The sequence below is a fragment of the Necator americanus genome, chromosome III, assembly GCF_031761385.1.
Source record: "Necator americanus strain Aroian chromosome III, whole genome shotgun sequence".
Classification (NCBI taxonomy): Eukaryota; Metazoa; Nematoda; class Chromadorea; order Rhabditida; family Ancylostomatidae; genus Necator; species Necator americanus.
In genome coordinates, this window is record NC_087373.1 from 31469892 (window position 1) to 31488938 (window position 19047).

At 42.9% G+C, this 19047-nt stretch overlaps 5 protein-coding genes across 11 annotated transcripts; 3 read left to right on the forward strand and 2 right to left on the reverse strand.

Moving 5' to 3' along the window:
• Positions 1 to 3133: 3133 nt before the first annotated feature.
• RB195_011580 (uncharacterized protein) lies at positions 3134 to 10265 on the reverse strand (the record flags this gene model as incomplete). 2 transcript variants are annotated; one of them, XM_064193058.1, is made up of 5 exons in its annotated part: positions 3134 to 3220; positions 3299 to 3346; positions 3744 to 3857; positions 4068 to 4210; positions 5400 to 5568. In XM_064193058.1, 5 exons carry the CDS (start codon positions 5566 to 5568, stop codon positions 3134 to 3136), a joined length of 561 nt encoding a protein of 186 aa, XP_064050640.1. The 2 variants fall into 2 exon arrangements, with proteins under 2 accessions (XP_064050640.1, XP_064050641.1); XM_064193057.1 differs by lacking the exons at positions 3134 to 3220; positions 3299 to 3346; positions 5400 to 5568 and adding an exon at positions 10253 to 10265 and having other exon boundaries at positions 3705 to 3857.
• Positions 10266 to 11614: 1349 nt separating this feature from the next.
• On the forward strand, positions 11615 to 13107 carry RB195_011581 (uncharacterized protein; the record flags this gene model as incomplete). The annotated part of the gene is made up of 2 exons (XM_064193059.1): positions 11615 to 12297; positions 12405 to 13107. 2 exons carry the CDS (start codon positions 11615 to 11617, stop codon positions 13105 to 13107), a joined length of 1386 nt encoding a protein of 461 aa, XP_064050642.1.
• On the forward strand, positions 13107 to 18506 carry RB195_011582 (uncharacterized protein; the record flags this gene model as incomplete). 6 transcript variants are annotated; one of them, XM_064193063.1, is made up of 5 exons in its annotated part: positions 13107 to 13463; positions 13539 to 14319; positions 15670 to 16424; positions 16972 to 17518; positions 17577 to 17836. In XM_064193063.1, 5 exons carry the CDS (start codon positions 13107 to 13109, stop codon positions 17834 to 17836), a joined length of 2700 nt encoding a protein of 899 aa, XP_064050643.1. The 6 variants fall into 6 exon arrangements, with proteins under 6 accessions (XP_064050643.1, XP_064050644.1, XP_064050645.1 ...); XM_064193064.1 differs by lacking the exon at positions 13107 to 13463 and having other exon boundaries at positions 13638 to 14319; XM_064193062.1 differs by lacking the exons at positions 13107 to 13463; positions 13539 to 14319; positions 15670 to 16424; positions 16972 to 17518 and adding exons at positions 18103 to 18307; positions 18390 to 18506 and having other exon boundaries at positions 17636 to 17754.
• On the reverse strand, positions 14492 to 15467 carry RB195_011583 (uncharacterized protein; the record flags this gene model as incomplete). Its single annotated transcript, XM_064193066.1, has 3 exons — positions 14492 to 14533; positions 14671 to 14802; positions 15390 to 15467. The coding sequence occupies 3 exons, from the start codon at positions 15465 to 15467 to the stop codon at positions 14492 to 14494; spliced, it is 252 nt and encodes an 83-aa protein (XP_064050646.1).
• RB195_011584 (uncharacterized protein) lies at positions 15867 to 16454 on the forward strand (the record flags this gene model as incomplete). The annotated part of the gene is made up of 1 exon (XM_064193067.1): positions 15867 to 16454. The coding sequence occupies one exon, from the start codon at positions 15867 to 15869 to the stop codon at positions 16452 to 16454; it is 588 nt and encodes a 195-aa protein (XP_064050647.1).
• Positions 18507 to 19047: the final 541 nt, after the last annotated feature.

Sequence of the window (19047 nt, forward strand, 5' to 3'; positions counted from 1 at the left end):
ATCATATCTGAATCTAGTATCGATTGGCACTGTTGAATTCAGTTAAAACAACTCTAATAGCAATTTTATCGCTGTCTCATGTTTGAAGTCTAGTTATCTATTCACCAATAAATTTCTTCAGTGAGTGAGCGCATTGGTAAGAGATTCCGCACAGCCTGCGCTGTCAATATGATTCGAAATTGTCCTAGGTCAATCAAGGCTTCCATGTGACGTCGATAGATTATTGCCCGTCCTGTCTGGAAGGACGAAGCTGTTTTAATACATGGCCTAGCATCGGAAACTCATCGATCGTACTGCTACATATGGGTACTCAAACTTCACGTTTGTGAATTGAAGTCGAACCAATTGGATAAATTTGACAGACACATCCGAAAGAGATTCAAAAATTTCCACGATATGTTACTACATATTACTTTGCTGTTGATACAGCCTCTCTGAAAGTTCCTCCAAGTTCAATGTGCAATTCTTTACTACTGTACAGGAAATCCGAAAGGTTGGCCAGCTTGAGCTAATGCGAAGATATGGAGCGTTCGTCATCCGCAAGCATCTGCGACTCTGTGTGTGTTCGCGAATTCTCATAAGGAAGTGGTAAACTAGTATAGGCCAGAGCTGCAGCGAAGGTCACCAAAACTAAGATGAGGGCGACTTCCGGTACAGTTATTGTCTTCGGAAGAAAAAAAAACCATAGATGATAGCCACCGTAAGTTCTCCTCCAGTTGTGTACAACGGCTTCCTCACTGTCTGAGGTGAATAGTTGGAATTTCTGATTTCAGAACATGCGACGGTATCACCATCGTCGCGAGAAAAACGAGTTCCGACAGATTCATACAATCTTCTTGAACATGGTAGTTCTTATTTTGAGAACACGAATATTCGTAAAATAAGTTAAGGAAATAAAATACTTGTGTTGCAAGACATAAAAGATCCAAATCATTTGCTTAAAAAATTCGTTGTGATGAACGCATGAGTCGTTTTAAGGATAATCATTGAACAATGGGCATTGATTGACTGGTTTCCTAGATAAATAAATAGAAATTTAGAAATTTGAAATAGAAAATCAACAGCAAGAATAATCTGAATAATCTGAATAATCGATGGTCCCGTTTCGTCATGAAGTCCTTCCTAGAAAAATATTGTGCTATTTATGTTGCTAGTCAAGAGAAACCAATGGCAATCGTGGACAAGTGGAGGAACAACTGTCTCTCGTTCGACAAAATTGAAGACCAACAGAGGTGATAGTAGTGGATTGTTGAATACTAGGTTTAGGAAAAAAGGAGTTGGGGGAAGCAATCGAAAATGTGGTCACAATGACTACCTGGGTAGATGACTTCTTAAGGACTGGGCAAGCAAATATGGTTTAGAAATTTAGGGTTGATTTAGTAGTCATATTAATTAGCATTATTATATTAGGTTGACGACACTGGCGTTTGTAGCATTCGAATTTTAGCGTGAATCTTCATCAGTCGCGCAACTTTACAGAGATTTCCGCTGTTCCGCGGTTGGGGCGCGATCGCCCTTTCCATATCGATCCAAAACCAGCAAGCCATTCGTCCAATTCTTCCTTGGACATCGATTCACGCTCTCACCACTTAGTAATCATACTGAAATCAGAAATAGTCAGCACGTTTGCAGCAGCCATTTTCCCCGTTGTGCAATTGAATGGTGGATTCCAGTTGATTCAGCCCTGCATACGGGGATTTTTGAAAATATTTTGCAATCAACTTCCGAGCAATAAGATGCCAGAGCAAATTTTGAAGGATTTTTTTTAGTCGTTTTGCTCCCAGACAGAGGCTTAAAAAGCTACTACGATGAATTTTGGCAAAAATGACAATTGATCACTTAAGATGATTATTCCAATTAGCGTAATTACTAGATCGACCAACATGTTTAGAGGTTCAGATCTTAAGAAACCTGCATAGGTACCCATTAGGATCACTTTTTGTGTGGTCTTCCTCCAACTCCTTTCCGTCTAAATTTTATTCATCGACTTTGAATTGTGAGAAAACTTGCGTTTATAAATTTTCGAAAGCTTATTGTTGGAAATATTGTTGTTGTTCAGGAGTATAACTGCTACATTGACGCACATTACAATTTCACCTGGATTACTGCCGTATCCGAGCCCATTATATTGTTAAATATAAATCAGGGAACCATTTGAGTCAGTCAAGAAGTTTCTTCATCTGACTTCCCTGAGAAAATTCTCTGCAATTGCGAATGAAGTTCTTTCATTACCAAGTAATGCAACGGGTAGTTGTAGGCTGAGTGATCCGACGGCTACTAATACTCTGCACCTATCGTAATTTTGGCAGTGATATTTTATGAACCGATTTCAATCCTGTATCCAAAGTCGCCGAGATAACCATTCGGCACAAAGTTTGAGGAAAGTTTTTTAGAAGAACATACAATTTTCCAAAATCTGTTCAAACGTTCTGTAGAAACATTGTTTCAGTCGAGCAGTTCTTCAATGTACTTTCACAGTAACGTGAAGTACTGAAAATTCTATGTACAGGAATTCAGGTTGCCTCGCTTTGCACATCAATCATATATTTCAGAAGGAACAAAGTGGAAAACGATTTTGTGACACGAAGCGAAAAGCGAAGGTATGTTGCAATCAATGTCCCACATCAATGTCCCACATCAATGTCCTACACAAAGTGATCATCCCATTCGTGATCAGTATGAGCTAATGTTAATTAGAGTATGCAAAAACATGCTGGGAATTTTAATAGAGCTCGGAAGGAAACTGCGAAAAGTTAAAGAAAAGTTAGCACGATTAATAACTAAATCGGCGCTTGTTAGTTTAGCTCTTACTTAGATGTCAAAGTCACTTGTAAAATTAAGTCGAATTCACTTCGATGTGATTTTGTAACCAAAGGGACAGCAAAAAAGCAAAATTAGTGTTGAATACCCCAATTATTACGTGTGGCGCGCGCTGTAAAGAACGTTTTAAAATTACGTTTTAACAGAGAGAAGGAAGGCAAGACTATTATGTCATTAGAGGAACTAAAAGCTAATCCAAACACAAAATAATAATAAAGCAAATAGTAGAGGGTACAGTATGTTGATTTTCATAAGATTTGTCTTTGAATAATCTAGGACGCAAAGAAAGTGTGCTTTTTACTAAGCCAATTTATTACATAATCACCAATGTAGACGAATATGTGGTATTTCCAATAAAGTGGGTGCCAATGAATGTTGGTTTCAGATCCGTCCGGGAAATCTGAACATTCAGAGCCACTGATTGTGCGAAACGTCTATCATCAAATAAAAAAGAGAAGTGTAGATAGCCAAATATTACTTGATTTTGAATTTCATTTCCGGATGTTCGCCTTGTCGACGTGATCCACTACAAACGTAAACTGGTAAGGTTGTGGCTTTCTGTGTTTTCCTCTCGGTAAAAATTTGGAAAAGATGAAATTTGCGCACAGGGAAGCAGTCTATCTTCTAATTCCAAGTTCCTCAACACAAGCCGTGTACTTGGAGCACTCGTAAAAATCCTGTAACCAAATATTCAACTTCTCGAATATATTAGAGAAATGGCCTTATCGTCTTCTTTTCAAATGGTTTTGCACCGACTGAATAAGGACAGCGTATATCAACTAATCCACGGATCTTCCTTAGAAGAGGGACAACAGCCGGTTAAAAGAAAACTGCAAAGTTCAAAGGTTCGACACATCGACGATGAATGTGATCGTTGAACACCCTCACGACTGCACGAGAAAGGCTGAAAGTTCTAAAACCACCGAGATACGCCCGTCTCCAGCAACCCTTGAGCTGGTACGCCAAGGTGGAGCAGCACGAGCAACAGAGCTCACGCAGAGCAGAGCTCTATAACTCACGTCCGAGCTCGCAAGGGTCTGCAGAGAGGCGATAAAAGAAGACTTTAAAGAGAGAGGAGTAGAAGTGTTGCCTGAAGCTGCAAAGGCGGAGACAAGAGCAGAGAATCTGCTATGTCCGTCGAGACTTTACCAATTGCAAGACGAAAGTGGCTGTTCTTTGCAACCCGGATGGAACAACTACAGCATCCAGAAAGGTGATGGAAAAAGTCATTCACGGCTTCTACTCACATCTCTTCGACAGCCATTTCTACTTGTCTTATCACCATCTGAGGGAAGACGGGTATGCCATTCCAGAAGTTCCCCGTACAAAGTACGAAACGCTATCATGTCGGTAAGAAATCGTACGACACCCGGTCCCGACAGGATAAGATCTGAACTTCTGAGTTGAAGCTATGTCTTGGCTTTATCGACTTAAAGAAGGCTTTTGACTCGTTGAGACAGAAGTGGTCATGTTGGTCTTAGACAACCATACCATGCATGCTATACTACGGCACCCCTATCCAGCACATAAAGTTAATTTGAGAGTATCACGTTGTCGATGTGCTATCATTTGATCATCAATCGAATAACAACTTAGTTAATTAGCGGTACAATAACTCCTCTCGAGGATTCACAGTGCGATTTTCCCCTGATGTTACACTCATTGCATCTACTTGTTAGGTGTGGGCTGTCTTTGGAATAGAAAAAGGAAAAGAAAAAGAAATATGAACAATACCTATAACTGAGTGCTTAATGACAAGAGGAGGAGGAATAGAAATCTATTAAAATTCTTATACGCTTTTAAAGACTACTAAAGCAGTGGTTTAGATATTGTTTTGATCACATTGGACTGGGCATGTTTTAGTCTCATTCCATTTTAGCGTAAGCATACGGATTTTTTTGTCTCAAAATTTCTTATCTTAATTGATCTAAATCCCTGAGAATTCACAAGCGAGGTGTAAGTTGCGGGTCTCCAATTAAGGCTCACAACGAGAATCATGGCGCATGGTTAACCTATCGAGTTCGAATTCAGGTGCTGTCAGGAACCTGTAGTCGACCCACATCGTCAACGAAGTCAAGCTGCGAATGTGTGAATCTAATCTAAGAGGTGGTTTCAGTCTAACAGTTCATCAGTGCACCGACCGTATCCTATGCTGGATAGTGTATTCCATAACAGTAATCAGCTTTCCTCATGCATAATGAATACCTTTGCGCAATAAAAATATGTTTTGTTGATTTTCAACAAGCTGTACACCAGGTTGTTAAATATTTTGTTGGCTAACGTTCTGGAAAAATAACCTTCTTCAGAGCTTGGAATGCGATTATGTTCACATTCTAAACGGTGAAATCTTTGCAAACTGAACAGTCTTTAAGAATACAATCTCTAAGTCCTCTCTTCTTGAAACTTCGGGATTAGGAACTGTATTTATTGTTTTCTTGTTATGATAACAAGTGATAACTAGAGTTTTTGAGATTTTTGACTTGAATCCAAAATGCCTCCAGCGATTTTCTACCAAACATTTTAGATATAGACCAAAGATACAGACCTTCTACGACCAAAGTGGAGCTATTTAAGTTTACTCAGAAAGGTATCTATCTGTGGTGGGGGTTTCCAACTGCTGTGCTCGAACACTTCGGTGTCGTCTTGTTCAGACGTTCGCGTTTCATAACCATTAGAAACTGGAGTGTCTCGACCCAGAGTTAACGGTTCCCTCCTCTCATCAGGTTCACTACAAGCGGTTTTTGCCATGCGGAAGATGTTATTAATGACAGCTTTCCTCGTTTGAAATGGATGAGCGGAGAGAAAGTGAACCAAGATGTTCTTGTTACTAAGGTTCCGATACCATTTCGTTCGGTACGTGGATGGGCCCTTAGAGAAAAAAACCCAACGGAGCCAATTTTGAAATCAGGATCCAGACCTTGGCGCACGAATATAAAACGTTGGCTCAAAAATCACATTTTGCAATGTCATTTTGGATCTAAGCCAAAAACCTTATAATGAACCGCAAGGGCGAATGTCTCCTCATAAGATGTGAACTTGCAACATATTTTGGATTTCTCTTCTGATCCGAATTAGACGTTCGAATCATTAGCTTTTGTGATCGACCAATCAGCGGTCTCTGTTAAGTTTGTCTTCTGTTATCATCGTCTTCGAGCTGGTGAGCAGACGCTACATCAGTAGCCGAAAACGTAGGCTTAAAGTTTGTCTGTTTAGCTGTGAAGAGATTTGGTCGTTTAAATTGTGAAGTGAACTGCCCATTCAGAAGACGATTTTGCCGAAGCGTTATCCAATAAAACAACAACCTCGTGTAGCTTACTAAAAATTAATACGATATAATAGGAGGTCCTGGTCAATGGTTTGATTCTTTTTCCATTGAGAGTCGAACTTTTCGAAGTAAAATAGGAAGAAAAGTGTTTCAGTAAAACATAGTGAAAAAAGCGAAGGTGCATAGTAATAAATGTGTCACATCAGCGTTCTTCCCTAAGTGATTATCTCATTTGTAATGTAATCGGCATGTTCGAGAACTACGTTAAAATATGCGTATCACAATTTTGACGCGGTACGGAAGCCTCAAAGAAGACGTGGAGTTCAGTTGTAGATTACAGAAACGAGCGAAACGAGCGTGTCTCTTGAAAATCGTCTTAAAAAACGGCGTGGAAGACAGCGTTCTTCTCTACAAAATCTGTTGCAACGCGTAGCCCTTGTGCACACACCTAGCATCACGAGCGACCGGTCGAAGATTGATGAGGTCTCCTCACCAGCCTATCTAAGTAAAATCAATGAATAGGTTAAAGAGGAGGCCGAAGCGTCTACGTTGAGGCGCGTTCTATCGTACCTCTCACGAACTAATGCGGTACCCATGCCATTCTGAGGAGGACTAGGGGGAATTCAACAAGGTCACGCTCGTTTCCGTAAACCATAACGCGAATTGTAAGTTTTTCGGGAGTTTCTGTATCACGTCAAATTTGCAGTGCGTTGCTTTTGATCATACAATCGTATTAAGGTTGAGCAGTTTAAAGAATCCAACATATCATTAATTAGTGAGGTGAAAAATGAAGGGGGATGGCTGTAATCTGATACGTGTTCGAATATTCTAGCATGCAATGAAGGTGTACGTTTGAATAAATCAAAAAATTAGTCTTATTCGCCAGAACTAGTGGATAAGGATAAAGTTAAAGTTTCTGGCGTTGGTCAATCCACTTGAGATGCGCCCCACGTTCACTTCAATTTAGAATCGTTTGAGGTTTACGAACGTGTAACTGGTTTACACAATGATTTGTGGTGGCTAGCCGATGTGTCAGGTCAGTGCTTTTATCCTCCCAGACAAGTCTGGTACCAATTTATCGATCCCGGAGTTATGACAGGCGCGGTGAGCACTGGGGCGGATCTATCGTGCACGAAGCGGAACCTCTAATCGCTGCACTACACCCACCCGTAGAAATAGTGGATTGCTTGTAATTTGAAGACATCACGAATCTGACGTGGAACAACTTCAGTTCATACAAGGTACAAGCGTTCCTCGCACTAGTGAGAAGACCTCATTGGCCTTAGACCGCTCGCACTTGGATGCGGCGCATGCACTGAACGCTGCAACTGAAATCCTCATAAAAAAAAGTCTTCTACACCGTTTCTTACGATGATCAGGGAGAGATGAGCGGAACCATCGCTGATCACGCAATCTACAACCGCAGTTCTAGACTTTCCCGAAGATTCCTTCACCACGACGTGGTATGTTGCCTTTTACATGAATACAAATCTTGGCTGCAGCTCAAGAAAAAATATAAAAGCTACCGTCTTCTCTCTCTAACATGAGTTTCCTCTCTTCTTGCCATTTCTTGGAGAATCAGTGTGCTATCGATCTTATTTTCTTCCCGAAGATGTGGAGAATGGCGAAAGGAATTCGAGAGATACAACATACAAAACCCATCCACTGAACAAGATAATAAATCAAGGTAACCAGTTAATCGGGCAATTATTCCTGGTGGCAGTAATCCTCCCGCGAGCACGACTGTTTTGTACCACTGCAACATTACGTCGAAAATGTAGCTAAAAATCAGGTGATATAATTATAAATTCATCGTGAATATTGCTCCGACCTTCGAAGGTTTTTACTGGAAGGGACTGGCCAAAATAAAGAGCAAGTTGCGGTCAACAAGATATGGAGCACGGACGCAAGTGGATCCAAAACGGAACTTAGTCAGCTACTCTCGATCCTCTCCATCAACGAAACAGAGGAAAGCGAAATTAGAACTGTACCTTCATATGTTACAGGACGCGCAAACGCTCTGCGAGAGAGAAAATGAACAAGCATCTAAGGACTAACAGAAAGAAGACAACGATATGCCGTGGCTAAAATGTTATTCCTTTTAGACCTCTGGAGTCCAAGAGTGCACTGGACCAATGGCAAAGGTGAGCTTATACGTCAATGACATGGTCGGGACGGAGTTTTTAGAAACAAGTCAGAAGAGTGAAGACGGTACTACATCCGACTTTTAGAGGAAAAAGTTGCCAATTCACCTGAAAAAAAGCAATGCCATACAGAAGAAAGGAAACGATTGTTGTGAGACTGCAACAAACCCCAGATTTGGTGCAGCAGTACCATGATTCATGAGAAATCTTGGAATCATCGAAGAGGTGAACGAAAACTTCTCAAGAAACTCGACGCGTGCGCACCATCTAGCTCATCAGGGAGTGCTGACTGCACATAAAGAAATAAAAAAAAAACTTCGTCTGGTGTATGAGAGACTCTCCATCACTCAACGATGTATTGATAGGGTGTAGTTATGCTTCCATTGCTATTTGAAATGCTCCGCTGCTTTCGAAGCCGAAGAATCGCGCTGATCAGCGGCGTAAAAAAAGTATTCCTCCAGGTGCGATTGCAGATTGAAGGCCGATATGGTGCCCTATTTTTATGATTACGAGATATCAGAATGCTTGTCATCGCAGACAATCTTGTCACGTACAGATTTACCCGCATTATATTCGAATTAAACTGCTCACCCTTCTTACCCGCTGTAACTATTCATCATCACGTGCAATTTCACGAGCACTTCGATTTATAAAGAATGCTGTTGAGAAACATTAATGTAAGCTATGTTATTCTCACTGCTGCATCCACAGAGGACGCTTTCACGCTTTACATGAAAGCAGGGAATTTTCTCAAACAGCTGCAGATGAATTTACGAAAGTTCCACTCTAACAATGCGAACTTGCAAACTACCTGACTGCAAAAGGTGATTGGAATCAGATGGGACCGAGAAAGAGGACTTGATTCTAGCCTGCTCGTTAACCCCCCAGAACAAATGCACAAAACGATCAGTACCAGAACAGGTAATCACCTTCTATTACCATCATGGATGCCTTACACTCCTCATTTATAGACTAAGCTGTTCTTCCCAGAGCTCTGTGGCCACAACTACGTCTCGAATAATCCCTTGCTTTTGTGGACACATTACTATGCGAAAACCGTCTGATCACCTCGTTCAAGTTGTCTTGAGGACGCTCCAGATTACAGCGTGGGGCCGTAGTATCCACCTACCGTATCAGTCAAGTAAGTCAAGAGTAATAGAAAAAGTCTTTTTAATACAGCAGTGACCTTTATGCCGACTAGTGTATCCCACATCATCTTTGGAAAGTAGAAAAAAAGAAGAGAAAAAGTTTTTTGATAACACAGAACCCAGAAAAAGGAAGATAATGATAATTAATGTGTTGCACTTGCATTCTGTTACTAAGTGATAATCTCATTTGTAATGTTGTCGCCATGTCCAGGATCTACTTTAAGCACACAAATACTAACAGCAATAAGGTTTGGCAGTTTCACGTACAATGTTTCATTAAGTGCATGTATGGAAGATGCAAGATGGTAGCTGTCATTAGAGACATACTTCTATATTCCAGCATGCAAAAAAGGTATAAAATATGAAAAAATCGATCACAATTGTCATTTTCAGAGAGTTCCGAATCTTAGAAATGTTCGCCGTCAAAAGTGGAAGAGGAATGTCGCGAACCAAATATGATTTGATATCCAATTTGATCACCATGTAGTCTGCGGGTGCAATTCACTGAAAATTTGATCATATTGCACTTTTGCTTCCTGCGTTCTTCCACAGCAGAAAATCAGGGAGAGTTCTTGAGTCTACACAGGTTACTAAGCTTCTGAAACACTCAGCCGGCTATGGTATATGTACAACTTTCTGGACACATTTGCAGTTGAATACCCAACTTTCCAAAGTTGGTTGGAAATTGATCTCTGCAAATGCACTTCAAATGGCTGGTCATCAGCTGCCATATGAGGTCGTATCAATCTATTCGTTGCAAAAATTCAACTCAGCCGATCTAGAGAAGCAGATACTCTCCCACATCTACTCTCAGCCTCTAACAAACACTAATAGTTGAGCGAATGGTATTAAGACTTTATCGAACGTTTCTAGACCATCGAATATCATATGATAGCTCTTCAGTTGCTGAAGCCAATCAGGCTGCTGTCTTTCTGTTAGAAACAAAAATTCACAAAACATTTAATACACTTTTAAAGACTACTATAACACTGGTGTACATATGGTTTTGATCAGAGTGTCCAAAACGGAGGTGTCGAAGCTCTGAAAAAGAGTTGTATTATTATGATTCCATTTTAAAGGAAGCATGCTACTTTTTTTTAGAAGAGAATTTATAAATACTGTTACTACCATTACTGATCCAGTGGGAAAACAATATATAGGATCCTCAATTAGCTAATTGTAAGCTTTCCGTTATACCACTCGTGTAAACAATTGCTTACCGCAACGGAAATTATTCTGGTGAACATGGTAGCTAGATTGATTTTTGAGAAATATCCCTCTTAATTTTAAAGCGAAGGGATTAGGGTTCCCTACTTGAAAACTAGAGTTAATTATCTTTTTGACAAATGAAATTAATTTTCCAAACATTTACATTTGGCGTAATTAGATTGAATTAAAAATTAGATTTAATTAAAAAGCAGTAATTAGATTTAATTAAAATTGAAGCGCACTTGTTTTTCTCAAGAGTGCAGTGCGACAAAACATCACCATATAAAGGATGTTTTTTACATTCATATAAGTAAATGACCTTGCAAAACACATTTTTTCGCAGGTCCTGTGAAACGGTTGCTTCTTTGCCCAAAGTCGTTCTTTACAGTCTTAACTGAACGTTCTCTCAGCGAAGATTACCTTCAGCAGCACTATGAAACCTTCAGAAAAAGTTGATTACACTACAAAAATCCTATTATGGGACCGAAGTATATAAGTCTCTTGCACAGCGTCGTAAGTAAGAATTCGGTAGGTGCTAGGGCGCTGGAGGCTAGAGGCATAAAAAAAATTGTGCACAACTGCACTGAATTGATAATGAGTCGTTTGTATAGAGGAAATGTGATCCAGCTTATAGGTTCAGGTGCATGCTGTAAGAAAAGTTCTTTCAAACGTTTTTTGACAACTAAGGCCAATAATGACAAAATTCAACGGCTTCAGATCACTGCTGCTCGCCGTTCTCGGAATTTGTCATTCAAGATTTTGAATGATACGCTTTTACTCACTTTTTTCTCTTACTAACTTTATTAGAAACTGTAGGCTACGTATATACTGCTAAGATTCACCACCGTCTTGGCAAAATGTCGCAAGGTGGTTCCCTGATCCATATAGGTTGGGCGACGACCTGTGGTGAAAGCTAAGCTCGCCGTGGCATGGTTGCTTAGTTTGGGGAAAGTCTTTTTGCCACTCCAGCATATTCACTGCTTCAGTACCCAGCACACTGGGCCCTGCAATCTCAGACGTCGGACGGTATGGCGACCGGTGAGAGGCGATCAAATCTCAGGTTGCTCAGGACGTCATTGATTCTGGACCAAGGCGACACACGCACAACTCGCCATGGAGACTGTCTCAGACTGTGTACTTACAATGCGAGAACAGTTTCCACAGACGCTGACCTGCATGCCCTTCTCGGAGCTGCAGAGCGTATCAAATTTCATGTGATTGCTCTGCAGGAGACCAAGTGCAGAAGGAGCGACGTACGACAGATGAATGACGGTACACTCGTCATTCGTGGAGAGAAGGTTCCGTTGCGAAATGTAAGCGGTGTTGGCTTTGTTGTGCACCCATCTGTCGTCCATCTTGTCGATTCTCACGAGATCCTGTCACCTCGTCTGGCCATTCTTCGCCTCCGCCCTCTGCGCCAAAAACCCATCAGTATCATCAACTGCTATTCACCAACATCAGCAGCTGATGATTCCGAATTGGACGCGTTTTACGAGGAGCTGGAGGAAGTAGTCCGCAACGAGAAGTCCTTTTACAAATTCGTTGTCGGAGACTTCAACGCAAAACTAGGAAAGGCCACAGAAAAGGAATACAGGATTGGAAGATTTGGACTAGGGGACCGGAATGAAAATGGCAATCGTCTCGCCGGGCTGTTGTCCGCCGCTCGCCTCTTTCATGGGAACTCTCTTTTCATGAAAAAAGATCATCGTCGGTGGACATGGGAATCGCCCAATGGCGCGACTCGTGCGGAGATCGACCACATACTCACCAACCGGAGGTGGTGTCTACTTGACGTCTCAGTAGTACCATCTTTTGTAGTGGTTCTGATCACCGTCTCCTTCGTGTGGAAATACGTCTTAGCCACACGATGGAAAAGAACATCTGCTATCGGCAACGAAGAAGAAAAGAAGTCGTCTACGACGATTGCGCACTCGAGGACTCCTTGTCCCAAAGTGACTGGCACATCGAGGAGGACCCAAACGTGGACTACGAGATGCTGCTCAGAAGATTACGAGCCTGTGCTGAACGTGCCTCGAAGCCGCGCACGACAAACTTGGATCGAATTTCGAAGACCACCAAGGAATTGTTGGAAAGGAGAAGGGCTTTGAGGCTTGATCCGAATGCGTCGCACATTGAGCGGTTAGTAGCAAACACTAGCTGCAGAAAAGCGTTGCAGGAGGATCTTTTGAAGTACAGGCAGAAGAAGATTCTAGAAGCAGCACAAAGAAGAACGAGTCTAAAGAAGTGCCGCAGGGATCTCCGCGAATATAATATTCCGCTAGCAACCTTGCTGAGCGAAGACGGGACTCGCACGTCTTCTCGTCGTGAGATGGAAATCATTACGGAGAGGTTCTACTTGTACCTTTTCCGTTCATCAACTCCTGCGTCAAGCCCGATCATCCCCACTGGTGAAGCACCACCACGGATTCTCCCTTCGGAAGTACGAGTCGCTATCAAGAGCATGAAACCTGGCCATGAAGAAAGGAGACCGAGAGGACTTTCGGAACTCCGATATGCTTGATGAGCGTGTTATACAAAGTATTCACCAAGATCATCCTCATCCGCATATCTAGGACGCTGGATGAAGCCCAGCCTCAAGAACAAGCTGGATTCCGCCAAAGGTTCAGCTGCTTAGACCACATCCAGACCGTGTCGAGGGTCATAGAGGTTTGCCGGGAATACCGCCTGCCCCTTGTTCTAACCTTCGTCGACTATGAGAAAGCCTTTGACAGCGTAGAAACGAATGCAATACTGTCAGCGCTGGTCGATCAAGGTGTGGACGCGTCGTATGTGAGGACATTAGCCAATTGCTACGATCGATGCACGACTAGGATACAGCTTTTCCACCGCCCTCTCACCATACCAATTGGAAAGGGGGTACGACAAGGCGATACTATATCGCCGAAGCTGTTCACAGCTACATTGCAACGGATAATGAAATCACTATCCTAGGAAGAAAGGGGCATACGTGTTGATGGAAGATTCCTTTCGAACCTTCGTTTCGCGGACGAAATCGTTCTCTTTTCGAGCAGTACCAATGAAGCAGAAACGATGCTCAATGAATTGAACGAAGCAGGGAAGAGAATAGGACTACGAATAAACAGAAAGAAGACACAGTTCATGAACAACGCCTACTGCGAAGACGGAGGAGTACAACTTGAAGGCTCCCAAATCGTGGAATCTCCGTCATACGTATACCTTGGACGTTCAATGAACATGGAAAACGACTTGAAGGAAGAACTGAATAGAAGAATGAGAGCAGCATGGGCAGCATTCGCAGCCGTCAGGGAAGCTACGGACCAACTGACGGACCAAGATCTTCGTGCCCATCTGTTCGACTCGACAATCCTTCCAGCGCTTTGTTACGCAGCGGAGACGTGGGCAGACACCGCGGCCACGTCTAGGAAGCTACTTACTACCCACAGAGCCCTTCAGAGATGTCTCCTGAAGTTTAACCGGCGCACACAACACCTAGCCGGTCTTCGTAGCTCCGACTTAAGAGAAATGTCCCGTCTTCGCGACCCAGTGGAATATGTATCGAAAGCAAAACATAGATGGGCCGGTCACGTCATGAGAAGAATCGACGATAGATGGACTAAAAGAACGCTAGAGTGGATCCCAAGGGACGCTAAACGCCCCCGAGGGAGACCGCCAGCGAGATGGGGTGACGCGTTCGCTGCACGGATGGACCAGCTGAGAGCTCAGCTGGATACGGCTCAAGGACCTCATCAACGTCACTCACGAAGCTTGAGAACATCTTGGATGACAATGGCGAGGGAACGAAACGAGTGGAAGAGATGCTGGGGCCCGCACGTCCAGTGAAGACGGGCCATCTAAGTAAGTAAGTAAGGCACATATCATAGATCCTCTAAGACTCATGGTTAGGTCTGAGGGCCCCGATTGATTTAATCATTTACTTCGTGAAAACAAGGGCAATTTTTGAAGTTCTAAAAAGTTGATATAAGTGTAATGTAATGCAGCAATGATTAAACTAATGATCAAATTACCCTAACGTAAAACTGGGACATTCTTATTTACATGAAAGTTTGGTAAATGCAAGGTTTTTCAATACTTCAATACATACCGTGAAGCTTGACACAGGCACTATATTTTGTTGTCCTCCCGCAATGGCTAGCACTCTATCCCTAGCACCTGCTTGAGTCTCTATCAGGTTTCCGACAAGTACATAAATCACTCTGATTCCTACTGCGTGTACCTGAAAAATAAAGTCTCTAGGAACCTGCACTACAATGTGGTTGTAGCGTAAGAAAGCTTCATTGATTCTTCTGGAGTTTTGCAGGCTAAAATGTCATGCTATATAATAACGCACTTAGTTCGTGTGTGTATGTGTGTGTGTCTGTCTGTGTGTCACGAAAATCCTCCATAATGATGCAAAACTCTACATCGGTGAGATGCCGAACCATCGCCATGCATCTGATAGGTGAGCACTCCACCTCTTCACCATTGTCCTGAGCTATACAGGAGTGTCTGTTGTCTTTGATAAGGCAAGTTAGTTTCTCTCATATGTTAGTGAGGGTAAACAAACTTTTATGTGAATGTATACTCCCAAATTTGCAAACTACCATGTTATATGACAACGGTATAGAGAATCCGCACGCGTTCTCTATTTTTGTTCTTCTGTTTCTAGAATTTCTCTTTAAGTGAAACACTGAAATCTCTATTGTATTGCGTTCTCAAATCAATGACTAATGTTAAGGTTGCTTCATCCGCATCGGCTCATATCTTATAGAAGATCTGATGGTTTGAAATAGCTGAGCTTTCTTTCCGCATTCTTTGTCGCACACAAAAGAACATAGCATTATCATCAGTGAGAGCACCATTTGCCATGACTATTTCCCTCGCTTTATCATTGAAACGCATTTGTCATCGTTTGGTATAAAATAGAAGCTGTAAGAACATTTATGCTCGCATTGTCAGTTTCGTAAGCGTTTCCAAAATTTTAGAGTTCTAATTTTCTGTCATCATTCGTATAGTTCATTTGAAGAATACGTATATCGTTCGTATAGTTCGTACGTATATCGTATCGTTCATTTGAAGTAAAGTTTAATTGCCCAAGTTTGAGGTCGTCAAAGAGGAGCGGTCGAGGTCCGCGACTACTCGAAGAAGCCCGAGGCTTCTTTATGGTGCATCGCGATTGATCGATCTCGGGACCACGTCGGCAGAAGAAGAATCTTCGACCTCAGCAATGGGAAGAAGAAAACTCCACGAAGGAACTCTGACTTTCATCGACTTCGAAGGAACCAAGCCCAGCTACGAAAGATGACCACGACTTTGTATACGCGACAAGGGCTCTTGACACGGGCGTGCAACCGACTTAAGGAACGTCTGAGAGACCAAGAGGAACTCCTCACAAACGCGGCTGAAATCCATGATGGAGAACTCGAGCAGCAGTTTTTGAGCGAGCATAGCAGACAAATGCGGCAGGCACGACGAACGATTCAGGCAGAAATGGACACAGTGGAAAAGGCTTTGGAAAAATACTCAGGAGATCGCCGTCTCCCTGGAAGAACGACAACGAGTGAAATCCCAATGGTACCTTTGCCTCCAATGCCCATCCCGAAGTTCGATGGCAAGCTATGGGAGTGGGAAACGTTTTGGACGGCGTTCAATCACTCAGTGCATTCGAGAGACATAGACGACTTGTATAAGATGAACTACCGTCTTAACGCTCTCCAAGGCGAAGCAAGAGCTTGTATGAAGCAGTACGAAATTTCAAGGAACACGTATGCTACAGTCATCGCCCATTTACAAGAAAAATACGGCGACCGGCAAGCACTGCTGGACCAACTCCTACGAAAACTGCAAGCTGCAAAAGCCGTAAGTGAGCGTCTCGGAGAACCTTTGTGAGCATTTCATCTCGCTCGTCAGCCAGCTGCAACTAAAAGGCGAACACGTGGATAATGTTTTCCTTCAGAAGCAAGTACTCGGAAAGTTTTCGGTGGAAGTGCAACGCCACGTTCTGCGTCAACAGCAGATACATTCTCGCGAACACGAATGAGCAACAAAAGATCTTCTCTCAGCCGCTAGAGACTATATCAAAATGGAATTGAAGATTCTTTACTACACAGAAAAGGCGTCAGGCAAATCATCTCCAGGACACTACACACCGAATAGGGCTTCAAAAGCTGAACCACCAAGAAAAAACTTCATCACAACGAAGGAAAAATTCATCTGCTTCTATTGCGAGAAAGGAGGACATTCTCCAAAGCAGTGCGAGGGAGTTCCGTCTCAAGAACAAAGGCTAGAAATCATGTAGAAAGAGAACCTCTGTCGCAACTGCGGAGAGAAAGACCATTTACTTGCACAATGCACACGAGGAGCTTGCAGAGCCTGTAACGAGTTCGGTCATCGGGATTCCGCATAGGTACTCGATAACCAAAATCGATGTTCTCACGGAGACAACATATCGGAGTTTTCTGACTCCCGAAGACAAACAGTTCCTCCACGAGAACGATATTGCTCTTCCTGTGGGTCCCCAGACGACACAGATCTGAGCGGATATTCTACTAGGATGTGCAAATCTGTTCACGTTGTTGGAAAGGGACGTTGGACAGCGAGAACACTACCCTCCGGACTGAAGGTACTCCCATCCAAACTAGGATACCTCGTGATTGGGCGGACAGGAGCAGAACATCGTGAAGAACAAGTTGTGGTCAATAAGATAAAGAGCATGGATGGCGTTGGATCCGGGACGGAGACCAACAACCTGCAAAGCACCAGTCCACAGAGTGAAACGCAAACGGCGACGGAAAATGGACTCGGGACTGCAGTAAATTCAACACCCTTCGACTACCGGTCACCGGACATGGAATCGCGAAGGGAAACGATCACGAACGCTACTCAGACTACGCACGCAGCAACCAGGAACATCGAGTCTTCAGACAGCTCAACCTCAGATGATGAACATACAGGTATGGACCTTCCAAAGGAGGATACGAGAAGCTGTGGGAAAGGTTCTATTCCTTCGAGACATCGGGAGTCCAAGAGGTTATAGGACCAACGGCAAAGAGCGCCAAGACGGCAACGATATGGTCCTGAAGGAGTTTGAAGCAACGATCCAAAAGAAGAAATATGGATACTACGTTCGCCTTCCGTGGAAAAAGGACAGTGCCGATCTTCCCGACAACAAAGCGATGTCATTCCGGAGGTTGCAAACGATTGTCGCGAAGTTGCAAAAGAATCCAGAGTTGATGCAGCAGTACCACAACACCTTCATGAACCAGCTATAGCTCGGAATCATCGAAGAGGTAACAGAGAACATCTCAAGGAATTCAACGCGAATACACTATTTAGCCCACCAGGCAATACTAACACCACATAAAGAGACGACAAAACTTCGGGTGGTGTTCGATGCTTCGGCACACATGAGTGGCTTTCCGTCACTGACGCGTTACATCAAAGACCAGTTATGCTCCCAATATTGTTCGACATGCTGCTGCGTTTCCGTATTGAAAGCATTGCAATGATCAGTGATGTCGAGAATGCATTCCTTCAGGTGCGATTGCAGAATGATGACCGAGATGCAACCCGATTCTTATGGCTACGAGACATCACAATGCCAGTTACAATCTCGTCACGTACCGATTCACTCGCGTCACATTTGGGCTGAACTGTTCACCATTCTTACTCGCTGGAACCATTCACCATCACCCGCAATCTCACGAAGACCAGAAGTTCGCCCAAACACTGCTGGAGAACACGTATGTGGACAACATCATTCTCACGACGGAATCAGTAAAAAATGCCCTCCTATTTTACACAAAAGCAAAGGACCTTTTTAAGCAGCTGAAAATAAACCTGCGAGAGTTCCGCTCGAACAACATGGACTTCAATGATCACATTCCTGAAAGTGATCTCAGTATCGCGGAAGAACCGCGATTCCTCTCTGCAAGACGCTGACGACGAAGAAGTGAAAGCGCGGTTCAAGAGATCAGTGACTCATGCAGGGTTATGCTGCTTCTAGCAGAAGATTCTCAAAATATAACCCCTGCATGAGCCACTGTCGTCATCAGGAGCCCCAGCATATAAGGACGGAAGACGCAGCCGGGACATTCCGTCCACCTCGCCGTTTTACCCCTTTTTTTTATTCATATCTTGTCTTAGTAGTTAATGTCGCGCATAATCATTTCATGTACATTTAACTATACATTTTTACTCGCTTTGCGCTTTAGGTTTAGTCTTTTGTACGCATAAGGACCACACGCCTAGGTTAGTTCTGTGAATGTGACGCGCTGAACTGTTGTTGTATTATATCCTGACATTACTCGCTTAAGCATTTCGTTCATTTTGTACCGTAACACTGTAGGCATAGACTTGCCTCCGCACGCTTAGGTTCTTGTACAATTATGTTTTGTTTCGCGCTTAGTTATAGTTACTTTATGTACCCCTGTTTACGCGTTTAGGTTTTTAGATACATTTCTACACACCTTTTAAGGTTATT